Genomic DNA, 25,589 nt, shown 5'->3' on the forward strand with positions numbered 1-25,589 from the left:
TTGTATACGAATTAATAACTTTTAAGCAAAGGTAAATTTTAGCGTGGTCTATAGCTGAGTGATCAAGGAAAATTAATCAAGACAAAAATCGGGCAGTTTTTCTACGGTAGTAGTTCTAGGCAGAATTTTTTTTTTTTTTCTTTTGAGGGGTTAGAACCTACCAATAACAATAAAACATTCTATTCCCTGAGATAATAGCTCCTTCTCTCCCGATAAATCAACCCCAGTTTCAGGAAAAATAAAGCATCCTAGGCCCATCGTAGGGGAGGGAAAAGCTGAGAGAGATGCTGGGAGCCATGCATCCATTTCACTGTTATGTGATAATCATCTATCCAGAGTTCTTTATGCAGAGGAGGGAGGAAGTCTATACATATTCTCGGAAATGAATGACTTTAGCTTGCTAATCATGAATTTCAGTCTGACACTATTAACCTAACAAGTCAAAAGTATTAGCTTTAAGCCATAAAAATTCCACATACTATTTAGATTTTTTCAATACTTAATACCCCTAAAAATAAAATGAGTAGAGAAAGAGCATGAAGACTGAACACAGTAGGTACAACCACTCGCCTCATGTATAATCCACCAAAGGAAGGATTCCCATAGGGACCTGAAGGCTTTTGGTGAAAAACCTCTCTTCTCATCAGCATACAATTTGACACTTCCATGAGATTACTCCCCCACTCCCATGCCTGAACTGTACACATATTACCTTTTCACTACCCTCCCTAATGAGAATTTTAAAACATTTTTGTAATATTCACACTTTATTTACCATGTCAACACTGGGGGACAATGTGGGCAGGCTTAACCCAAAACAGCTGCCTCCCATGCAGTACAGGGATGATGTGATTTCACCAGCAAGGTATGCCTCTGGGACATCTCCTTAACCAGGGAAAAAAGTGACCCTTAGGACAAGAGAACTACTACCTTGAGACTTTAACCTGTATCTGGTACTACTTAAAGAGCATCCTACTATGAGGTGAGTATGTTGTTTTCAATTTCTATGCCATGTTTTTTAAAAGCAAAGGCTGGTGAACCACGTTGAACTCTGAATGCTAAATGATCACCCAGCATGCTCAAGAAAAAATATTAATATTTTGGTTAATAGAATGAACCACAGGAGGATTATTAAGGTAAAATGCTAGAAGACAAACTGAACTTTGCACAAAAAATACCAAATGTATAGAGAACTGCCAAACATTTTTGGTGATTCCTAAGTGCTAGGCCTTAGACCTGCTGTCATAAATTACCTGGGAAGCATAATAAAAAAACAGAACCTTGAATCTCTCTTGTGGACAGCGATCTAGCAGATCTAAAGTGGATCCCAGAAACTGCGTTTCTAACCCACTTCTCTGGGGATTAAGATGCAACAAAAGTTTAGGAACAACTGCTTTACGTCCTCACAGAGCCTGAGGGACTTCACTCACCACGGAAATACTGAATATCTGTCATTTATTCAACACACCAACTACTGTACAAAACCCTACTGAGCTAATGCTATTAGGGAGCCCCAGGAGAAACTGCTACATAAACCACCTTTCTCAGCACTTGATTCACTGTTTCAATATCCCAATAACCAGGAATTTTACCAAATGCATACTAAATGCTAAGAGTACACAAACACTTGTATGTACTAACCAATCTTCTATACCTTTCTAAAGTAAAGCACAGTGTCCTGGCAAGAGTTTTGATATAACGATCAGAAGACAAGGGTTTGTTTTGAGTCACAGCTCTGTCTTCAACTGCCTGGTCTTGGCTGAATTGTATGACCACCAAGCTCTCCACTCTGACTGGGGACAGAGAGCAGTGCTTAAGCCTAAATTACATATGGGTCCCCCTGTAATTCGAAAATGTCTGTGATTCCTCAAGGGTAAAGAATATAGACTTCAAAGAAGGCGGAACTCAGCAGGAGCTGGAATAACCTGGCAAGACAGAAGCTGAAGGACAGAATTCCTTTAGATGGGCTCCAAAACATGAGATGACCACAGCTAAACTAAATATGAGTGTGAAAGGGTATACCAGGAAGTAGGAGTTGCAAAAGAATACGCATAGACATTGGGAATAAGATCAGCTTACAAGTAAAGAGTCAGTCTGACTACAGTGGAGAACAGCAATAGCACTGGCGTCACTGCTACAAAGCTCAGCCAGATGACAGGGTAAAATAGGAGAGAAACACCATAGAGTTTTGAGTGAGCAGTAACATGAGTAAAGTGGTGCTTTGTAAGAAAGTGGTGCTGACAACCATCACCAGTATAGACTAGAGGAGGGAAAAAGACTTATTTATGGAATAGTATCCCAGGAAATAAAAAGGCTTAACTCAACTTCCAAAACATTCTTAAAGCTGTGAATACTAGAGAAACTTGGCTCAAGACATTGTACAGGAACACAGAATCTGCCTAATGGAAATAAGTAAACACAGAAAGAACAAACAGGCAAAGGGGATGCTATATACTTGGGGGAAATGGTTTGCTTTGCCTGTTAGACAAATCTGGGCCAAACTGAGGATACCAGCTGTTATCTGGTATTTTTACAGGAACCAAATAGGGGCAGGGAAAGTAGTAGCCTGCTATTTACCCATTACCCTGACCCACATCTCAGAAAATCAGAAATTGATGTCACAGTATAAAAGCCACAAGGCTTTACTGTCCTTTCTTCCACATATTCAGCCCAAGCAGCTGGGCCCTAAAGAGAAAAGGCTGGATTATGAACAGTAAGGAAGCAGCTGTCATCAACTGTCTCCTTGAAGGCCGCAGGCATTTCTCCTATGAAGACCTATTTTCCCCTGCATTTCTCTCTTCTTTTGGATCTTAGTGCAGTGAGGATATATAGTAAAATAACTGACACATTAGAATGAAATAAGGGTAATTATTTCTGGAATGGAGAAAAGGATAGTTCCTGGGATAAGCCATCCTGACCATCTATTCCATTTTCTTCTCAACCACAACTCAGGACCTCAGAACTAGGACAAATTAGCAGCACCCCTGGAAATCAATATAAATTGAGGTAGAGAAATCTGCAAAAATCTGCTGTAGGATAGAGAGCACATGGTCTGAAGGTAACTGAACACTGGAAGTCTTTTTAAAGAACACTTGTTACTTAATAGTACTAGTAAAAGATCGCTGACACAAATAAAAAGTATGCAGAGAAATATAACCAGAAAAAGTAGTTCAGACTGAAAAAACTTCAAAGCAAACTTAAGGCTTTGTCTTAGACTTTATTGGAAATCTGATTTTTCCCTTCACATTTTGATAATATACAGTAACCAGTTCATTTTCTGATTGGTGAATCTTTTCATAGGACATTTTCTTGCTCAAGAAATATCTAGAATTCTTGGACCTCTCATACCCTAGTGTATTTGGGAACCACTATATACTTTCCTTTAGGTAAGACAGGGGTGGTAGGCATTTTTCTTAGGGGCCAATAAATATAAAGAACGATATGTCAAAACCACTCAGGGCTAATAAATTACCTTAACTGTTAATTCTAAAAAAGCAACTTTAAAGCACAAAAATGACACTGCATTTCTAGATACTTGAAAAAAATGAGCAAAAATCTTTTAGACGAGTCTCTAAGCAAGATGGATACTACAGTCAGCACTGACTAACTTCCCCTTACTACTTCAGGCTATAGCCTGAGCTGGTTTCTTAAATCAAGGGTGGAAAATAGGTTCACACTTGAGTCAATTGATAGAGGTTGTCTGGAACACTATTTTGAAAAATATTTGGGAGTCACATCTAGCCTCCGTGAGAAAGAGTGCCATGATTGATTGGAAATGTCTGCACTGGGCAGGAGAGAGCAACTTGATGGCACATGTACTAAGAATTTGCTAGAGGCAACATCCCTCTTATTTTCTAAAGGAAAAGAAATCTATGCTGTGAATTGGATTAGCTCCCTCTCCAGAGAGAATCTACATAAGAATTTCAAAGATTCACAAAAGCAGCAAAATATCTACAAAATTATTCACTGTATGTCTTAAAAAGGAAAACAGAAAAAATAACCTGTGTCACGTAAGTTCCTCCAGTCAGTCTCCTCAAAGCAAGCTGAATTTGCTAGAACAAGCTACAACTCAAGCACCAAATCTAACCTGCCACCTTTTTGTATAATCTATGAGCTAAGAATGGTTTTTACATTTTTTAACTTGGAAAAAATAAAAATATTTGTAATACATAAACATCTTATCAATGTCAAGTTTCACTGCCCATAAATAAAGTTTTATTGGACCACGGCTGCATCCATTTGTTTATGTAGTGGCTATTACTGCTTTCAAACTGTAAAGGCAGAGTTGAGAACTTGTGACTGACTGCATGGCTTGCAAAACCTTGCTTGCTTACTACCCATACCTTTAGAGAAGAACAAGTCTAAGGTTTCCCCAAGTTATAGGGCAAGTAATTCTCTATAAGGGAAGGAGATTTGATTCCATAGGCTTACTAAAATATTTATATAAGAGTTGTTGCTCTGTCCCTTTGCGAATACACGAATGATTATATTTAGTATTCTTGAACAGTTTCCCCCATCATGCAACAAACACCAAAATTCCACTATGTCTCCCAGGTAACTGTTTATATGGGCCCACAAGGAAGAAAGGAAAAAACTACCAGTAAACCTTAATTTTTTAAAACTTCTGTTCTACAAGTAGATATAAAAAGTTTTTTAACATACTTTTATTGTTTTGGTTTGAAGTCTCAGTCCATTCAAGGTGTTGATAGCTTTCTCTGCATCCTTGGGGTCAATGTAGTTCACAAAGCCATATCCCAAGCTCTGCCCTAATGAGAGGGAAGGGGAAAAAGGCATATATTAGTTCTAAACTGCTGACAGAGATCAACTTTCATTTTGGCATGTGGTCTTGTCATTAACACCAGCGTATTTCCTCAACAGTAAAAATAACTCTATTAATTCTAGAAATATACATGAAGTCTTTTTGTTTCCTGTCTACTACATTTGCAAGTTTTAGAACTCAGCAAGCAGTGCTGTTTAGGAAAAAAAAAACACACACACATCCCCAAAGAATTCCATCATACATGCCCTGCCTGAGCCAGAGTATACCAGCAGCAAGACAATGCTCAGCTCCAGAAACTGTGGGGATAAATCTCTGTGCTATGGAAAGGGCTTAAGAGGCAATACCTTTTCAGCTTCGGTTTCCTTAGCCATAAAATGGGAAGACAGAAAACATCAACCAAGAATCTGTCAGTGTTCTGTAAATTGTACCCTGACACATTTACAGCCTTTACGAAGTACAATTATGTCGGAGTCTAAAATGGTGAAGAACCATGTGTGGGCGTGTATACGTGTAAGTTTATTTTAGAGGAGGGTTTATCTTCAAATACACTCAATCAAATTTCTCCAAAGAGGGTTTTATGATCTAGATAAGAACAGGGAAACATGAACACAGAAGATTTACAGTGATGACACCAAAGACAATGAGAACATATAGGAAAAGAAGAAATAGAACATAAACAAAAATAACAGGAGAAAAAAATTCTGGAGTATAAGTTGCTTAAAAGTGTTTGTTGTTGTTGCCACCCTCCTCCAATCATCTAGGCCCTCTCACTCCTGGCTAAGTGATGCCCTAAATCTCAGAAAATAGGAGCTATCAAAAGCAGCTCAATCAATGGAGTGCAAAGATAACTAAAGTCAATTGCAAAGGTCTCAATTTTTCAACGAAGAAAGTTTCTCCATTTGAAACGGCAAGAAACATTATACAGGTGACAAAAATGGGCATAAGAAAAGTTTGGTCTACAAAAGTCAAAACAAACTAAATGATGATTTCCCAGATGCCCAAGGACAGTCCAAATGCTTTTACTAAGTTCTACTGTTGCATCAATTTCATAGGGAAGTGAGGTATTTGTTCTTGATGGGGCACCGTAGGTGCGAGTGGGTTTTTAGGACAGGTACTCTGGTTATCCTAATGTGGCTACTTGTTACTATGTAAACAAAAAGAGAAGGCTAAATATAGTGCCCAATATGAAAACTGGTGATTATATTTTGGGACCACAACCAGAATTTTGGAAAATCACTGCTTGTACTCTCTTACCAAAATGTATTTTTTCCTGTGTGTGTTTTTTTAAAGAGAAAGGAATAGAGAGCTAAAAACTAATTAGGTTAATTTTATCTCACACTAAAATTGAGAGGTTTTATTTTATAGTTCTAGTGAAGAGTCACATGTGAAGCCACTGTATTTTTAAGCATTTAGCTTTTCATTAATTCAGCATTTATCATGTGTCTACTGCATGCACTGTGCCCCTCTTATGAAAGTATGTTGCAGTCTATTGTCATTAAGTAGAATTAAATAGGCTGAATGTAACAAAATCTGCTCAAAGAACCAGCCTACAGTGGAAAGAAGACAGACTTCAATACCGGTTCTGGTGTTTACTGGCTCTCAGCTGTGCAACTTTGAAGAAGCTACTTAACACCTCTCTGAACCACAGCTTCCTTGTCTCTAAAATGAGGATAATTTCTACCCAACTAGGTTGCTGAAGCAATGATGAAAATACTTATTAATGATGAAAGTGGATCATCACCCTAGTCAAAAGATAACATGAGAAAAAAATAACATGCTTACTGTTAAAGATTTTAAGTGTATTCATTTAAAGTTAAACAAAAAAGATGCTACAAATATAACAGAAAAAGAAAAGGGCAATACAAACATATCATAGTTTTGCCACACTGCTATTCTATGACAAAATAAATCAATTATATCCGCATAGTCTAACTGCCCTTTCTACTGATAGATACTACTACTCCTGCATCTTAGCAGCTTCTAATTCCAGTGCATTCTCAACCCTGACTGCAATGGAATCATCTAGAAAGCTTTAAAACAAAACAAAACAAAAACACCCTGATCCCCAAATCCCACTTCCAAAGATATATATACACACACATACACACACACACACACATGTCTACATGTACATGTATATGTGTATGTATATGTATGTATATGAGATGAGATCTCACTACGTTGGCTGGGCCATGCTTGAACTCCCGGGCTCAAGCGATCCTCCCACCTTGGGCTCTGATTTTATCAGTCTGTCATGAAGCAGTGGTACTAGCTTTTTAAAACCGTGGTGACTAACGTACAGTCGCCATGTTGAGAAATCACTGCATTTAATGGTGAGAACCACGGTGGGGCTACAACGGGGCTACTGGGAGGTCTAAGAAAGGTCTTGTAGGGATGACTGCCGTTTCATAGCCGTGTTGTTTAGATACATATGGATGTGTTTCTTCTAAAATCTTCAAGTTACCTATTACTTCAAAGAAACAGTTTACTGGCCTCCTGAGGTCAGTCTGGGGCACAGGAGTGCCCACTGAGACTAGATCAGTGGGTAAAGTGAAAAACATGTCTTGCTTACTTCCTACTTAGCCATTTCCCACTCTGGCCTCTGAACTCTTACTCGGGCCTGTTGTAGGCACGCTAACGTTTGCTAAATGAAAGAATGAGAAACTTACTGACGTTATTTAACCAAAGGTATTATCATCACCACCACCACCACCAGAGGACCCAACCTTCAGATGTGTCTTCCACGTGACACCCTCAAGCAATCATGACTGGCTATAATGAGTCAAATATCTAATATATGTTAAGTTGTTTGTACTCAGAAATATGTATCCCCAAATGACTTTGCCTCCTTGTAAAAAGTTTCTTATTTGCCTAGTGGTATTATTAGGATAAGTGCCACTCAGAATATGTTTGAGGTAAGCAAAACTGTATTATTACCCTAAGCAAAATAATATGAAAGGGGGTGTCTGCTATTAAAAGACTATATTTCTAAACCTACCGTCGTTGGTGTATTAAAATGTTGGCACTGTAACAAAAGGGAGTTAGAACTTTAAATTACTTTACAGTGAAAATCTGTAGTCAAGGCAGCAAATATTTATTGGATGTTTAAAATATATTAAGGGCATCACAGATGATACCAAGATAGGCAAGCCTCCCCATTCTCACCTTTTAGCTACATGGTATTTTACTGTTTAATTGTAGCTTCACATTAACCATGTTCGGTATTCAGATTCTTCTCCTACAAGGTAGAAATGATATCTGAAGCTTGGCAAGGTCAATCAGCTTCTACAAATCAAAAAGGCAGGGAGGAAGTAGTAAAGTCAGGACTTAAAGTCAGGACTCTCAAATGCTGTGCTCTTCTCCACTCAATAACTAGTTTATACCTGAACTGAGACTTCAGGCATATTACATATAAGCCCAGGACTAGTCTGTACCCAATATGCCTGAATAATAATGTAACCAGGCACTTCTGACACTTTTACCGCAAAAGATGCTTCTTGGCTATTATCTCAAAATTCTGTACCTTTTGTACAAATACCACTTTTACTATATATGAGTTTCTGTGCCGTTATTCATTCCTATGACAACATAAATTACATCTTATTTATATAGTGCATATTTCTGGTTATGAGACCACACAGTTTTTAAAAATAAAAGCAGTAGCAAAGCAAACATTAAAAAAAAAAACCTAACCTACCCCTTTCCCACTCTTGTACTCATCAGTAACAGTCATGGGCCACAATGGAAGGCTTGGAAACCAAGCAACATTTATCCTTATCATCCAAACCTATTTTTCAAGTCTCTCTGAATTTAGAATGTGCATACTGATAATCCCCAAACTAAGACTCATTTCTGTAAAAAATTTTTATAAAATGCTCCATTTAAATTCCAAGTGTAACCATTATGGAAACCAACATGATTAAAAGACTATTCTGACCAAAATGACAAAGCTAAGGCTCTTCAAGAAAAAAAAAAAAAAGTCTTTAAACGCCAAAAAATTTGCCCGGTAACTGAACATAAAGAATAGGGTCAACGCCATGTGTCCTCAGCTATTCTCAAAAGCTACCTGTGGTCACGTGTTCTTAAGAATTTTCGAACCATTAATCCAAATATTTTTTCTTTCGAGACAAGGTCTCTCTCTCTGTCGTCCAGGCTGGAGGGCAGTGGCACAATCTCGGCTCACTGCAACTTCTGCCTCCTGGGTTCAAGCGATTCTTCTGCCTCAGCCTCCCAAGTAGCTGGGATTACAGATATGCATCACCACACTCAGCTACTTTTTGTATTTTTAGTAGAGACAGGGTTTCGCCATGTAGGCCAGGCTGGTCTCAAACTCCTGGCTTCAACTGATCCACCAACCTCGGCCTCCCAATGTGCTGGGATTACAGGCGTAAGCCACCGTACCTGGCCCCAAGTCTTGATTCTAATTGCTTTGGTACAGATTCTAGAACTTTGCTATATTCTGTGCTGCACTATCGTGTATGAATGCCTTTGTTTTACACCCTTCTTTTTAATCTAACATATATGCCACAGCAAAGAAATCCTTCTTCACAAGAGATAGAAAAATGGCTTATAAAATGCTCCTGGCACAAGGAGAACAGTTATAAACAGGCTGATAGAAATCATGGTCCAGGGATCTGTATCACAGAGCTGAAGCACTCCACAGGCCTCTGAAGAGGACCAAAGACTACTGAGAACAGGGGTCAGAGCAAGGAGAGGAAAACAGGAAGACAGCCCGTTTAGTGGCAGAGTGCTACTGTGGGAAACCCAGTAATCACCAATTTATCCCAAACTGTGCGTAATTCAAAGCATCAGCCATTCCCCTGCCACCTACATTGCTTTTAATACCCTACTTTAATTAAAATTTTAATTGTGTATTTTAATTAGAAATACACAATCTTCTGGACCTGTTTCATTCAAAGGTCACTTTATTTAGTATTTTCTATTTTAAATTACTACCAATGTTCAGAAAAATCAAATTACCCCCTCGGGTTTAAAGGTAAAGGCAATAGACTACCGTCATTTTATTTTATTTTATTTTATTTTTTTGAGACGGAGTCTTGCTCTGTCGCCCAGGCTGGAGTGCAGTGGCCGGATCTCAGCTCACTGCAAGCTCCGCCTCCTGGGTTTATGCCATTCTCCTGCCTCAGCCTCCCGAGTAGCTGGGACTACAGGCACCCGCCACCTCGCCCGGCTAGTTTTTTGTATTTTTAGTAGAGACGGGGTTTCACCGTGTTAGCCAGGATGGTCTCGATCTCCTGACCTCGTGATCCGCCCGTCTCAGCCTCCCAAAGTGCTGGGATTACAGGCTTGAGCCACCGCGACCGGCTACCGTCATTCTTGATTAAAAGATACATTAATTTTATCCAACCAATATTAAACGAGACCCTCAACACAAAATTGTGGAAAATAAAATTTTGTATTTAAAAAAAAAAACAAAAAAAAAAACAAGAGTCACCCTACAAATTTCTCATCTAAAATAAGCATTCAATAACTATGGGAATCATACTTTTTGCTAGGCCCTGAGAATTCAAAAGAGAGAAAGTTCTTTCTCATAAAGCCTATATTCTGACAAGGGGAGATACAAACACATTCTACAGGGTATTAGAAGAAAATAGAGCTAAGGAGAAAAAAGCAGCAGGGAATGACAGCGGGGAGGGGAGGGGCAGGGCTGCTGTTCAAATACAATGGTCAGAGAGGGCCCCATTCTGCAGGTAACATTTGATCCAAGGCTTGAAGGAATTAGCTCAAGTCGGTAACAGTGAAGATGTGCAAGACTTATTCCATTCCAAGTTCTGCCACACATGCATCACATTCTGCCAGTTCTACCATCTAAATCAGTCCTTTGTCTGCATTAGCATTGGATCTGTATTATCCTGGCCCTGATTATTGCTACACTATCCTAATAGGACACCCCTTGCTTAGACTCCTGTTAATTCCAAAAACAGCCATCCTCCACCAAAATATTGTCCAGGAGAACTTCCTAAAACACAAATCTAACCATACTCTGGTTTCCAGTCACTGTCAGTTTTGTGTTCACTTCTACTTTTGCTCATCTTCCACCACTCCTAAACATACACCCTAGGTCTGGAACACAGCTCTCCAACTAGCCAACTCCCATGTATCCTTTGAGACTCTCTGAAGTCATTTCCTGCCACAACTTGCCCCTTCCCCGATGCACACTGTTCAGTGTTCCTCCTGCCTAGTCCTCCCACAGCTTCTTATATTATCCCGTTATCTTGTTATGTATATCTGGGGTTTTGGATGCTCCCTCACTAGACTGCTGAGCAAGGGCAAGCAGAACATAGTTCCTCACAAACAGGACCCTAAGACAGATCATTAAATGTTCTGTGAATGACTGAATGAACAACAAATGAAGGAACAGCAGCACCTGCCTTCCAGGAGCCTGTGGTTTAGGACAGAGTTGCCCTTATAAACATGTTCCTCATGTCCCTACATTGTACCAGATGGATTACAGAACATGTGGAGGCAAGATGCTGAAATGTTATAGTATTCTGCCTTCATAAGGAAGTCATATGAGTTTTAAATAGTTCCTGTAAAACTGTTCATATGAAAAGTTTCTACAAATACCATTAAGATGAAGTCTCAATTTTAAAAAATGTCATCTAGAGTAATTTGATAGATTTACATAAATCTGTTTCACAAATCTGTAAGTATGAATTACGGGATGTCAGCATATAATTTTGTTGAAAGTACTTTTTCACTAATATAATTAAGTCTGCCGAGACTATTCATGTACAAGTCAAATAAAATGCAGAGTGAATTCTGTAAAAACCTGGTAGTTGAATCAACAATAAAAGGTGACTACACTGATTGATGTATATCTATTATTTCATTTAGAGCAGTAGTAATGTTTTATGAAATAGAAGAATAAAAGCAGTGTGGGTCTTTTTCAAATCCCACAGTTAGCAGAAACAGGTCACTATGGTCCTCTCTGTCAAGCAAGACTTGCAACCTGAGGTTTAAAAATGCAATACTTTTAAAAGCAAAATGGAAAGATTCACTTTCTCCAAACACAGCCCTAATACAGCATAAAACTGTATGCCTTAACAACAACAACAAAAGCAAATAATTTGATTTGCAAAACAAGTTTTCATTACAAGGGGAGAAAATTTTTGTTTTTAATAAAGACCCTGTTCCTTCCTAATATCCTTCTCTCTCCTCCCTCAAACACACAATAAAGTTACAAATATGTTGTATTTCTTCCGATGGACTTACTGTTCTTGGGCACTCATTATGTGTGTCTGTTCAGACAGGCTGTGCACTGCAACTCTGGCACCAAAGCAACTTGCACCAGACTTTGCAAAGGAGCTTTCTTAATATCTCAGATTTGATACACAGCAAAATCATGTGGGTATCACAGAGCAGGGAAAAGGTTTGAGAGAATCTTAGAACAGAGGGATGCAATTCTCTCTAGACACGTTTTTCTCCACATTTTAATTCCTGACTTAACCCGAGTCTCCTCAAATGTAGCATGCCAGATGCAGCAGGTCCTTCCATTTAAACACTCAAGTTAACATGGGTCAAGTTAAACAGGTCCCCCTTGCTGCCCTCTGATGAGTAAGATCAAATTGTGAGATGGAGGGCTGCTGAGATCCTATTACTACAGTCCAAGCCAGCCTTCCTGAAAGCTGGGAGCATTTCTGCCAGCTTCCCAAAGGACATTACCAGGGATTATCACAAGGATGGAGAATTCAATCTAGACGCTCACATAATACAGAAAACAGATGGCTCACTCGAAGACTCATCTTCTACCCAAATGCTAATAAAGCTGGCCTGAGACTGAAAGGCCCCAATGTTTCTAAATGATTTTCAGGACTTTACAGACACACGGAGCTAATACACAAGAGTTTAAATCATAACTTTTCTGCTGAAATCAAAGTTGTAAATAGTGATCGTTTGGTAAATATTACCTAGGCAGCCTAATTCTAGAGGGAGCGGTTAACGTCCTCAGCACCAGGGCATTTTCCCTTCAAGTTAATTTTCATAGCCGTATCTGTCCCGATTATGCAACTGGTAGAGCTCTATTTTCCTATAGTTCCAGTCCCAGTAATTATGAATCTGCTGGCAATGCAGCATGACCCTGCTTAAGTTGGCGAAACTGTGGGTTCTTAATATATCACATTTTCAGACAACATTAAGAACTCCCACACAATTCAGTCTTAGACTATTGAGAACAGAAACAGCATATTAAATCCTCTAAATTCTTGCCAAGTATTACACCGGGTACACAAAGATGTCTTGCATCCAAGACCAGGAAGATTCGGAAAAATTATCTGCAGTAGAAAAATAAACCAATTCCTCTACAATACACAGGATGAGACTCTACCTGAAGGCAGGTTTTCCAGCTTGAAAGGAAGTGACTGAGATAGCGTAAGCTCACCACAATGAAAACAAAAGGCGGTTCTCATTACTTATTGATGTAGGTAGTTTCTCTAAAAGGTCAGCAGTTCTACCTTCAAACACTGAAGCTGCCACCAGGATAGAGCAAATGCCAAAATACCTTCAGATAGCCTGAAAGTCACACCCGACAGTTCAAAAAAGGCTAGAACATTAACAACTCTGGGCTGGTCCAATCTACTTTCAGTTAAAGGTTTGGGTCGCTTCAACTTTCTCATTTCTTTGTTAATTATAATTGACTCCATACAGATCCGCCACCACCCCCAACACCCCCCCCCACACAGAGTCTTATATTATCTGCTTTATCTTGTGTTTACTTAAAAGACAAAGGAGTTGTTCAATTAAGTATCATTTGGGATGAAGGCAAAGGAACTATATTCCTCAAAACAGTATTGTGGTAGAGGAAAACGTTAACTGGGGTAGTAAAAAGGGCATCTGCTGTTGCTTGTGCGACCAGCTGGTGTCAATCTTCACAAACATGCACTCTTGCTTGTGCCTGCACACACACACCCCACTAAGCAGTACATCAAGAGGCAGTATGGCTTCTTAATGTATTTTTCTCTCTGTAAGAGATCATTTTTTAATTCAGATATGAGAAAAAAAAATTAAAGGCCCTATGCACTATAATTAGATCAGCGCCTGTTTTAAAACGATGTCAGAGTCCTGCAAGCCACCATGGAGAGCTCCCCATTTTATCAAGAACGGAAAACTATAAAATCAGACTCTACCAAACTCATCAAGTCCACGTGATAAAGAAAATTCTTGTTAGAGATAAATTTTCTTCTTGAACACATTTTTCTTAAAAAAATCACTTTCTCACCCAAAAGTTAAAAGTTCACCAGTCCAAACCTTCCAGTATGAAAAGGCAAGTCTGTTGGGGAAAAATGCCCATTCCCACTGCCCCATAAATGCTATGTCTACCTGTCTGGAAGTCAACAGGACCACTGCCAAACTAAACTATCAAGCAACTATGAGCCTTACATTTTCATATATCACATTTAATTCTCACCACAAGACTACATGTAAATACACCTGTATCCATTTTACAGACAAAGCTGGGGGTTCAAAGTCACTAATTCAACTTGCTCAAAGGCACGCACAGCTAGCGCAAGGGAGCAGTTAGGTTTTCACACCACAATCAACCTTTCCAAACTCAGTCTTTCAAAAGTGTACACTTTACTGCCTTCGGCCATGTGTGGAAATTACTTTGTGGCAGAATCCTGTACATCCAAAGCTTACAACTTTCCAATCAGAATATTTATAATCTCCAAACACATCTGTATTTTTTCTTGTTGTCATGAAATAAATTGACTGGAACTTCAATTCTTTCTTAAGCCATCCAAGAGACTATGAAAGGGAAAAAAAAAAAAAAAAAAGACCTGAAAGAAAAGGAAGGACATCCTGCAGGTGCACAAACCACTTAAGCCCCCCAAACAAATCCATCATTACAAAACAGATAGATGAGAGGTATCTGCATTATAAAAAGATCCATTTAAAATGGGCCTTGATTTACATACTCCTTTTCCAAACTCAGAAAGCAGTTCTTATGGCTAAAGCCAAACATGTTTGCTACTGCCAAAACAGTCTCCCACACAAGACACTTCTCTCCTCAGCAGATTGCATTAAAATGCTTTCATACGCATAGCATGATTTCATAGCAGTGGAAAAAAGATGGGATCAATACCACATGGTCTCTGCCCTCTAAGATGCTCAAAAATTTTAAGCCCTACACAGTAAACAAGGGAGACACAGGCACCTAATGAACGTGAAATACGTAAAGTGCATTGCAGGGGTTTCAGGCTTAACCAGGAGCAGCCTGAAAAAGAGAACTCTTTAGTGTGTTCAAACAGAAAAGATGAAATTCAGGTGTTTCCTGACAAACAAATTAAGGAAATAGGAACATGGAGAAGAACAAATATGTAAAGAAGTATAAACGAGACAGACCAAAGACGTACTACGCTGAACATAAGGCGTCTATGTAGAGGTAAGCAAGCTGACCCCCTCATCCTGGGAGTAAGGCTGGCCCATGTGAAGGTTTATAGCAAACTGTAGGATGCACCAAGCACTGAGGCACAATGAGGAAAGAGGCACACAAGGGACCCAGGGACAGTCACCTTAGTGGCCTGGTACAATCACTGAGCAGATGCAGATGTAGGACTATAACTAGGGACACCTTGGTGTTAGATATCACCTCCTTTTCTTTCTTCCCTCCCCTCTCACCTCTTCATTCCTTCCCTCTCTAGACACTCCCCTCAGGCAATCCATGCTTATCTACCACACTCTTAAGAAATCTCAGAGGCTGGCCGGGCGCGGTGGCTCAAGCCTGTAATCCCAGCACTTTGGGAGGCCGAGACGGGAGGATCACGAGGTCAGGAGATCGAGACCATCCTGGCTAACACGGTGAAACCCTGTCTCTACTAAAAATACAAAAACTACCGGGCGAGGTGGTGGGCGCCTGTAGTCCCAGCTACTCAGGAGGCTGAGGCAGGAGAATGGCGTAAACCCGGGAGGCGGAGCTTGCAGTGAGCTGAGATCCGGCCACTGCACTCCAGTCCGGGCGACAGAGCGAGACTCCGCCTCAAAAAAAAAAAAAAAAAAAAAAAAGAAATCTCAGAGGCTAATCTTAAAACAAACCAGGAAGAGAGTCCCCACTGCAAAATCCTCATGATTAGGAGGAGTCATAATTAGTCCACCACAACGAACCAAAGTCAAGATAATGCCAATCAGACCCTCAGACATCCAAGAGAACCACTGAACAAGACACACAGTCTTCTGCATGTCTCCCATACCAAATTTCCCTTTGAAAGCCCTATGGTAAATTTTTAAACTGAAGATGGTACTTTAGAATGTTAGTCTACCATCTTCTCAGTTTGCTGGCTCGCATTAAAACTGCTTTTCCTTCCACCAATCCTTGCCTCCGGTGTTCTGGCTTTTAAGTGGCAAGCAGCTGAATCTGGGTTCGGTTACAGACCTTCTAGAGTAATGGCCAGGATTGAAATCTAGCAACTCCTTGCGTCCCAAGAGGATCCATATTTTCTTGGCATGGTAATGTCTTGCCTTTGTAAAAGTAACTAGAATGCAAGAAACCCTTTGAACCATAATACCCAGAGATTAATACAACACACCAACTCAGCAGCCTTGCAAATATTCTTGCACTATAAAACTGAGATGGATAACTCCAATCACCAAAAAACTACACCCAAGATGACTACATCAGGGAGGGCTTATGATTTCCTGAGACCTCCTTTACATAGCTGTAAAAACAAGTACCTGAAAACTCTTTCTGCCCACCCCCTCACCCGGCCCAGTTAAGCTGCTATTATGAGTGGACAAAGTATTAATGACTACCATAAGTGGGGAAAAACTACTGCAAGTGTTAACGAACCTTATTGTTAACTCTGAGCTACAACTGCAAAATTACACATGCCTTGTGAATGCACGCACATACCCATGTCCTTCACATATAATATGGTGACATCAAGTTAGAAAGGAGTGAGCAAGGGAGGGAAGCTGAGTCATTAAGAAGGGAATATTGGGTAGCATAACATGATCAGATGTTTCAATAAAGTAAAAACACATCACCTTATGTGTACTGATCATAAAGTATCTGCTATAAAGTGGTATGTACAACCCTTCCACTGGGGGGAAACAGTCCACTGTAATTCCTTTTATATCAAAAAGAAAGAGCAGAATTAAATTAGAGATATTTTTAGCAAAGACAAAGAAAGTAAATTTCCAAAGGACATCCATCGTCCCCAGTCGACACAAGGATTAAGTATAAATAAGATTTTCCTTCTCTTGGTACAGGACATGTTGCTTAGTTTATAGTTAATGAAGAGGTAGTTAATCAAGAGGGTATGAGGAACATTTTTCTGTCCTTCCTCTAAACTTAAAATAGTCACACACAGCACTGACTTTTATATGCTTAGGAAAAATCCCCAGACTGATGGTGTTTGGGTTGGTGGGGGTATAAATGCTGAGCATAAAGGAAACCTATTTAAATACTACAGACACAGCTTCAAAAACCTCAAGAACACTCACTCTGAAGCAATAAAGAAAAGGAATCCCAATGGAACACAGTCCACAGAGAAAACTGAGCTGTGTATGGTTAAAGTTGTAAAGGCTGTGGGTCAGATGGGAACCATGGCTACGAATTAAGTCAAAGAGGTACCCTGACAGAAATAAACATCAATTTTGCTTTTGCTCAGGGACAGCTTATGCTACAGCAAGCCACTCTGAGACCACGGGGCAACCTGCCCACCAATGAACAGATGGCTCCTAAAGAGAAGTACAAAATGGTGCAGCTCCCACAATTGCCACATTCATATCACACATGAGCATTTCTTCCCAAATCACCTCATTTAAAAGTTGAAGTGATTAGCTATTGTAATCCTCCAAATTTAAAATTCACGGACACTTTGAGGAAGACTTTGCTAAAATGATTTTACCTAGACAATGCTTCACTGCCAAATGAGCAGAGCACAGAGGCTTGTCTTTTACCACTGACTTTAAAGTATATTAAAAACAAACTATCTAAATCATATACCCAGCAACTTAGTACACCTGACCATTGCTGCTAATTCTGGATAGGTCTTTCCTATGAAACAGGAAGATCCTAAACACAATTTTAACATATTACCATTTTATTATCTCAAGTGCTCTTAAATGTATATAACAGGGTAGAGGGTTAAAAAAATCTTGTTCAACAACACTTCAATTTTAATTCATCTTAAAAACTTTTAATGTGATGCTTTCTTTAATCTGCTGTGACTGAAGTTACTCAATTTGCTTATTCACATATCTGAGACCCACTCTTGGGGAAGGCGCTATGTTTTTATGGCACCAGATTAAACAATATGAAGGACCATCTGATGTGGGAAGTAACTTCTATACACAGAGCTTCTCAGCTATTTGGGCCACATTACATGCCCACTTGGCAAACACATTTTAAGATGAAGGCAAAGACAAGTAGATTAGAAGAATCCATCTTATTACCACAAAGGAGGCCCTAAGGCAAAGGAGGTTAGGAGTTTAAGGCCTCCAGCTAACTAGTCTTATGAATTTGAGATTGATATCTCATCTGTGGGAAAAGAAACTACACTAAAGGTACTCTCTGATGCTCGCCCCCACCTATGATTCCACCATCTCCACCTTAAGTTTCACAAATAGATTTGGATCTGCGTGTTAGAATCAGTCTTGTTAAAGAGCTTCCTACAATGTACAATGCCATACAAAATGTTAGGTATTCAATTACAAGTACACCACTTGAAGAAATGAGAGTTTCACTAAACAACTAGTTTTTCAGCTCATTCCAATATTGAATAGTCTATGCTGTCAAGAGTTTTCCTATTTTGTTGCTGAAAACTTCTTCCTTCCTATTTATAATGAAGGAACAAAATAGTTATATATTATAAACTAATCTCCTTTATTTGGGGAAAAACTTGAAATATGTATGCTGCCAGATCACTTACTAGCCCCTATACTCAAATAGAATATAACCTATTAAGTGCTTATTCTAGTTATCCTAATTGACAACAACATCATTAAGGTATTCTACTTAGATTACTAAACTTATTTTTCTCAAGCAAGAGTTATTTTCTAGCAAGAAAACATATATATACTGAAATGGATCTTAACACAAAAGCCTACTATACTATTTTGGGCTTCTTTATCCTTCTTGTGCACCTCCTTCCAAAAAAAAAAAAAAAAGTAATAATTAAATCTAATACTAAAGGAATTAGAACTTATTTGATCTCATTATTCCCTACAAAGCTAATTTGTTCCTTTATTTGCATTCTCTGTCATTGTAATCTAAGACTTAAAGAAAATGAAGCAAAAAAATTATTTTAAAAACAAACAAACAACAACAACAACAAAAACAGGCCGAACACAGTGGCTCCCAAATACCAGCACTTTTGTAGTCTGAGGCTGGAGGATCACTTAAGCTCAGGAGCTCAAGACTAGCCTAGGCAACAACAGGGAGAACCTGTCTCTACAAAATAAATACATTACTGGGCATAATGGCACATGTCTGCGGTCCCAGCTACTCGGGAGGCTAAGGTGGGAAGATCACTTGAGCTTGGGAGGTTGAGGCTTCAGTGAACTGTGATCACACCACCACACTCCATCCTGGGGCAGTGACAGAGCAAGACTCTGTTTCAAGAAACAAAATACAAATCAAATAACCAGGAGCTATGGTAGATTTTTACAATCCCCAAAGTAGTATGTTTTCTGAATGCAGAATCTATAGCTATATTAAGATGTTATACAAAGATTTTCTGTGTAATCCTCTATAACCTGGTAGTATCTTGGCCGCGTCATTCCCTTGCCCTACCCACCACCACATTTTCACTTACAGCTACCTGAACAGATATCCCATTCAAATCCTTTAGGTGTACACAAATATCTTAATAGGCTGCAGAGAAGAACATAAAATTGACTAGATTCTTTTCTGAACAATTACATTTATGATTCACCATCAATGACTTACTTGCTGGGGAAAAAAACAAACTGTAAATAAAGGTAAAACAAGACCCTGAATCTCTTCAAGGAGAACCAAAGACTGTCCAAAAACCTAATGATGACATATATTTCTTATCCCATAGGACACAGAAATTTAATGCCTGTAAGCATACATACGTCCCTACATGGCTGGAAACCAAAAGGGTTTTAAAGAAATGACCACTAAATAAGCAGAGGAGATAAACGCAAGTCATTCACAGGCAAATCTGTTTTTCCACAAGATATATGGCTCTCCGTAGTTACTAAAAGCAATGGGAGTCGCCAAACATTACTGACCTCTAAAGATTAAAAGCTAGAGACGAAACATCCAAAAAGACCTGCTGTGTGAATGCTACTGCTGGTGGTCATTTCAGTCATTCTTCAGGTTATTCTTGCTCATACTCAGGGAGCAAAGTAGTGCCCAAGAAACATAATCATAAGGGGGAGGAAATCACAAGAGGTGACTTGGAAGGGAGGATCAGTATCTTCACTGTACCTACTATTTTGCATAATTAAATTCAAACTTTGCTTTCCCCCAACATTAACAATGTGACACAAATATGAGTAAATTGTTTGAAAGACACTGACAAGTGACTTTATTTACAAAATATGCATACATACGAGTACATACTCTCAAAACAAACTCCTTTACCAATAGCTATGGTGAGTTCACAACAGGGTCTTCTAACTAATTACAAAAGTTATTCTCTTATAGTCAAATTGAGGCCAATAAAAATTAATAAGCTTACTTTTGAGTTGAAAAACATTGATAGAAAAAGATAAAAAATATGAATTACATAAAAATTGTTTCAATGGAATTCTAGATTGTACACTGACTGTAGCTAACTGGCACAAAGAAACACATTGGAAGAGTCACAGAGGGTTTTCAGAATGAGTAAGGGCTGGGAACCAGACTTCAAGGAGTTAAGTAGTAGGAAGTAAAACTACCCCCACCTCAGAACAGAGAGGTGAGTCATCACCACCATCTTATCCTTCTGTCACTTCCTTAAAACCCTGGGTCCTGAGAGAAAATGCCTAATTGACTATACCAAAGAGTTGCTTACTGGCTGCTTGCCTATAGGAAGCCAGGCAGAGAGAGGACCAGCCCCACTGGCTTCCAGAATTAGCTTTTTCCCATCGGCAATATACTAAGAGATTTCCCCAATACAGAAGGACCCTAATGAAATGAAAGACTGAGATAAGTTTGTCTTGGATCCATGAACATCCTTAGAAATCTTTCCATGCAAACCGAAAAAAAAAAAAAAAAAAATGCCTCTCTTTCTGTTCAAATAAATGATTGCATCACATATTAACCATCAAATGAAATCATCAACAAATTAGCGAACCAGACTATATTTCTACATCTTAGCTCAACAAAACAAGCACCAATTTAGAACATCTTGCATTCCACCTTCACAGTATGACAATTCCCTCCTTCTCTACCTCCCTTGAACCATGAGGTGCACCACAAGAAGTTCCACTAGCCGAGTACAGTAGTCCTCCACCCCGGACCTTATCCTTGGGGGTTACAAGACCCTCAGTGGATGACTGAAACCACAGATGGTACTGAATCCAATATAACATACACCACTTTTTTTCCGATCTGTTAATCAAGATGGACTCTAAGTGACTGAAGGACAGGGAACATGTACAGCCATGGATAATGTGGACAAAGGGATGATTCACATCTTGGGCAGGAAGGTGCAAAATTTCATCACGATACTCTGAAAGGTGAGCAACTCAAAACTTATTGATTGTTTATTTCTGGGATTTTCCATTTAATATTTTAACACCATGGTTGATGACAAGTAACTGAAACTGCAGAAAGCGAAACTGTTGATAATGGGAGGACTACTGTATTTCATGACATAGGTTCTCTTCAACAGTCACCACTTGAAATCAAGAACTTAACACTGGCTGATATTCTCCAGCACACCCAAAGCTCAAAGACTGCTTAAGTTAAGCTTGAGTCATCTTTAGTCAAGACAAGACCTTACAGCTCCAGAGGTAGAAGACCTTCCTCATCTCAATCACAGGCTTTTGGAAACTCCCTACAAACATGAGTGCAAAGTAGGCAGTGGGGAGAAGTCCACACAAAGCTTGCATTAAGACTTTAACCACGAAGTATTCGCCTTTTTCATTATTTTAAACTCTTACAACCCAGGGGAGGCTTTCTGTTAAGCCCCAACACAGGAAACTGCTATTCAGTTGTCAATAACCAACGTCTGAAAATAAATCCAGTCACTAAGTGTGGAATGATGTACTTGCAGCCAACATGCATTTGGCTGATGCCAACAGAGAAGGCAGGAGGCCAAGATATAAGACCTAAATTTTTTTTTTTTTTTTTAAAGGACTGTTCTACTCAGTAACAGAATCTGAAATAATGCAAAGGCAGAAATAGGCCACAAACCACCTGCCTCTAGCTTCAACATACATCAGCATCTGTCTCCCAAGGTTGCTTCAGAAAGATAATTAACTCTTCTCTAACGACAATAATTGTTCTAGTGGTCTAAAAAAAATGGCTCTGTCCTGTGGGTTTTTGGTTGGGTGGTTGACTGTTGTATTCATGGGGGGTTTCTTTGAGGGGTAGGGGGAAAGAGTACTAGGGAAGGGGGAGAAAAAAATGGAAGAACTAAAACTACAGAAGAGAATTTCTAACTCTTCGCTCTTTGACTCTGATTGAGGAATAGCTTTCTGCCAAGATTTTCTTCAAGTGCTCAGCAGAGGATGAAGTCAGGTAACAAGAAGTCTGGGGATGCTGCACACTGTGTCCTGTGTCCCAAGACCCCACAGGGATGTTTGTCCCTGGATGCTCTGACTCTCTGGGAGAAAAGAGCAGAAAAGTATGAAGGCAGGGGAGACTTCCAGGGAGCAAATTACCTGGGTTCTTCTTTCTGACCTACCATACTTACACCACTGCCTCTTCCTCCAGGTGACTTGCCAGTAGATAGGGAGTGATATAGATTGAAGGCAATTTTCAAAAGAAGAAAATAAGCCTGAAATCAGGCTGAACAACTACAAAGGGGGTAAGATGAAGTCCCTGCAAGTAGTCAGCAATCTGGCAAAATATTGTACAAATTCAGTATTTTAATTGGATGTTTCTTTTATAGGGAATGTGGCATGAACTAAATTTCAAGACAGGCTATTTATTTCAGGGGGAGGGGTTGGTCGCTAAAGCCACTTAGGGGAAGGGAAATAAAATATACAGAAGAGTCTATAGCCCAAGGGGAAAAAAACTAGTATCTCCTGAGAACAATCATCATAGTTTACTTTCAAAATACTTTGGTACATCAAATGTTGTATGATTTCATTTATATGGGGTACCGAGAATAGGCAAATTCAGAGAGACACAGAAAGTATAATGGTTACCAAAGGCTGGGAGCAAAGGAGGTGGGTGAGGAGTTACTGTTTAACGGTTACAGAGTTTCTATCTGGGATGATGACCACAAGGTTCTGGAAATGGAAAATGGTGATGGCTGCATAATACTCTGAATGTGCTTAATGTCACTGAACTGTAAACTTGAAAAGGTTCAAATGATAAATTTTATATTTTGCCACAATAAAAACATTTCTTTTTAAAGTTTAGAATTAACCTGATGACATGTGTTCAACAGCCATTTAGGCTTTAATTCTGGGTCATCTAACATACTATCATTAATGCACAATCCAGGATTAGTTAGTATAATACAAGTAGGCTAAAATTCAAGTGACTAGTGTAAGCCTATATATCATCCATACCTAAATCAACAATCAATTCTCTGCTGATTCACCTAATGGACGTCAAAATACGGTTTTGTTCTGTCAACCAGTTATTTGTTAATTAGTATAATGCGTGTTAGAAATGGGGTCTTACTGGTAAAATTAAAGGAATTCAAGACATGCAGATGGGTTAAATTACTTTAGAGACACTTCCCACCTTTGTATAAACAGGGCACAAAAATCCAAGGTGGCATAATCCAAGGTGGTTATATCTTTACGGAAAGAACCCCTAAATATTAAATGGTCCTGGGTTTCAGTCTTTGTTTAAAGGGATTTCTTTTTGCATGATGCAAAGTGAGGGTGCAGAACACGACTTTTGGGATGTTGTCAGCCTTCGGTGAACATTTCATGTAAGGTGTGTTCAAAGCACTTAAAAGAGAACAGAGAAGTGGAACTTTACCAAGCTCTCAGAAAAGGCTTATCCATCACTTTGGTCCTGCTTGCTAGATAGAGGTATCTATGTGTGGTGGGATCTGGCCTGAGACCTTCTTTCATTATAACCTATAGAGCAACTAAGGTTCACCCCTCCTCCTTTGGTGCCTACTAACAACTACCCAAAATTATCTAAGAGCTGTTATTCACTATACTAACATAGGTCCATTTAATACATCCAGTCTCAAGCAGTCACTGGTCATGAACACAGTGGCCTCCGAGGGTTCTGTCTTAAAAAGGGGGAAAAAAAGAGACTCTTTAAAAGTTCGTTGTCCAGCTATGAAGGCCAGGAAAGAATATTAGACATCCTCCTTACTTTGATGGCTATGTCCAAATATACTGTTTTCTATAAACCTTCAGAGAACTAAAATATCAAATAGAGTAAGAAACTAATCCCAGAAGATTCCCTATTCCACTTTTAAGTATCACATCAGGATTAGTTTTTAGTGTTCTAGAGCTGGGGATATAACGGAATGCTATCATGCCTTTTTGCAAAGGCTCCCAATTTCCAGCACTTAAAAAATACATATATTAATATAAAACACAGTAATAAATCGGTATTAACAGTTCTGTATTTTAATTCTACTGCAATATGTATAAAAGGGTTTACCCCTATAAAAATAAAGGTCCACAAATAAAGAATATAAGAGTCTAAAAACAAACCTGGTATAACATTGTGAGATTTTAAGATCATTCTGCATGCACTGTCTGCACCATATACGGCAAAATCACTTGGCACCATGTTTAAAAAGAGCTCACCTAATACTCAGGTTCACAAAAGAAAGAAAAGTCACAATTTTAGAGGTAGGATTTGGGAAGTCATTTAGGCGAGCCCTTGTCTACATGAGAAGATGCCGATTGATTTGATACACCATAATCAGTCTCTCATTTCTATTCACCATGTTTGGATACATTTAAAGTAGAATAAGAGCAAACTACAATTCATTTAAGTGGAATGAAAAAAGCTCCCATGGCCTAGTACTAGGGTTAGAAAGAAGGATTCATAAGACAGTACCCTTGGAGGCAACTCCTTAAGACTGGATTTAAAGCATTAAAATGTTAGGAAATAAAACTGTTCTCTCAGGCTCCAGTGACCTTGAAAACAGTGCAATGATCCTGATTTACCAGTTTATATGCAGCTATGCCTCCCTTAAACTTTACTTTAAAAGGAGGATTTGACTTTCTCAATATTAAGTCCAAAGGTCAAACAGGTTGTAAAGAGTCAAGGACACCACCAGATCTCTCTACAAGGTAAAAAAAATTTCAAGTCTATCATCCCTCACCAAGAAATGCAAATTTTTGTTGAGCTAGAGAGTTGGGGGTGGTGGATAGAGGACTTGTACGCCATACACATTTTTCCTACAAAATCGAAGCAGTATGTACAAAACAGAGTTCCAACAAAAAGTACAATGATGAGAAAAGAACTCATTAAGAGCTAAAAATAAACTCTAATTCACAATATGCATAAGGATTTAACAAAAAAGGAAAACAAGATGTAAAATTGCATCTGCTAAGTTAACCTACCCTCATAGAAACTGCCCCCTCCCCCATACACACAAACTGAAATCTGTAAAGTCTGTGATGACTGAATGAAGCAATGCTTTAAATGTTTTCAATGACTATTTCAACAGAAAAGAAAACAAAGGGAATTCTTTTCCTCAGCCTTCTGATCTGCTAACACTGCAGGAACACTAGGTTT

At 39.0% G+C, this 25,589-nt stretch overlaps 1 protein-coding gene across 4 annotated transcripts in view; it reads right to left on the reverse strand.

The window, feature by feature from the left end:
* ELAVL2 (ELAV like RNA binding protein 2) overlaps positions 1 to 25,589 on the reverse strand; it is a 79,223-nt gene that overhangs the window by 39,523 nt on the left and 14,111 nt on the right. For all 4 annotated transcript variants that reach the window (XM_033237501.1, XM_033237500.1, XM_033237499.1 and 1 more), the window contains exon 3: positions 4,663 to 4,766. In XM_033237501.1, the coding sequence (XP_033093392.1) occupies positions 4,663 to 4,766 (104 nt within the window). The remainder of the gene's footprint in view (positions 1 to 4,662; positions 4,767 to 25,589) is intronic.

Source organism: Trachypithecus francoisi, unplaced genomic scaffold (genome assembly GCF_009764315.1).
Source record: "Trachypithecus francoisi isolate TF-2019V2 unplaced genomic scaffold, Tfra_2.0 Lachesis_group16, whole genome shotgun sequence".
NCBI classification, from domain to species: domain Eukaryota; kingdom Metazoa; phylum Chordata; class Mammalia; order Primates; family Cercopithecidae; genus Trachypithecus; species Trachypithecus francoisi.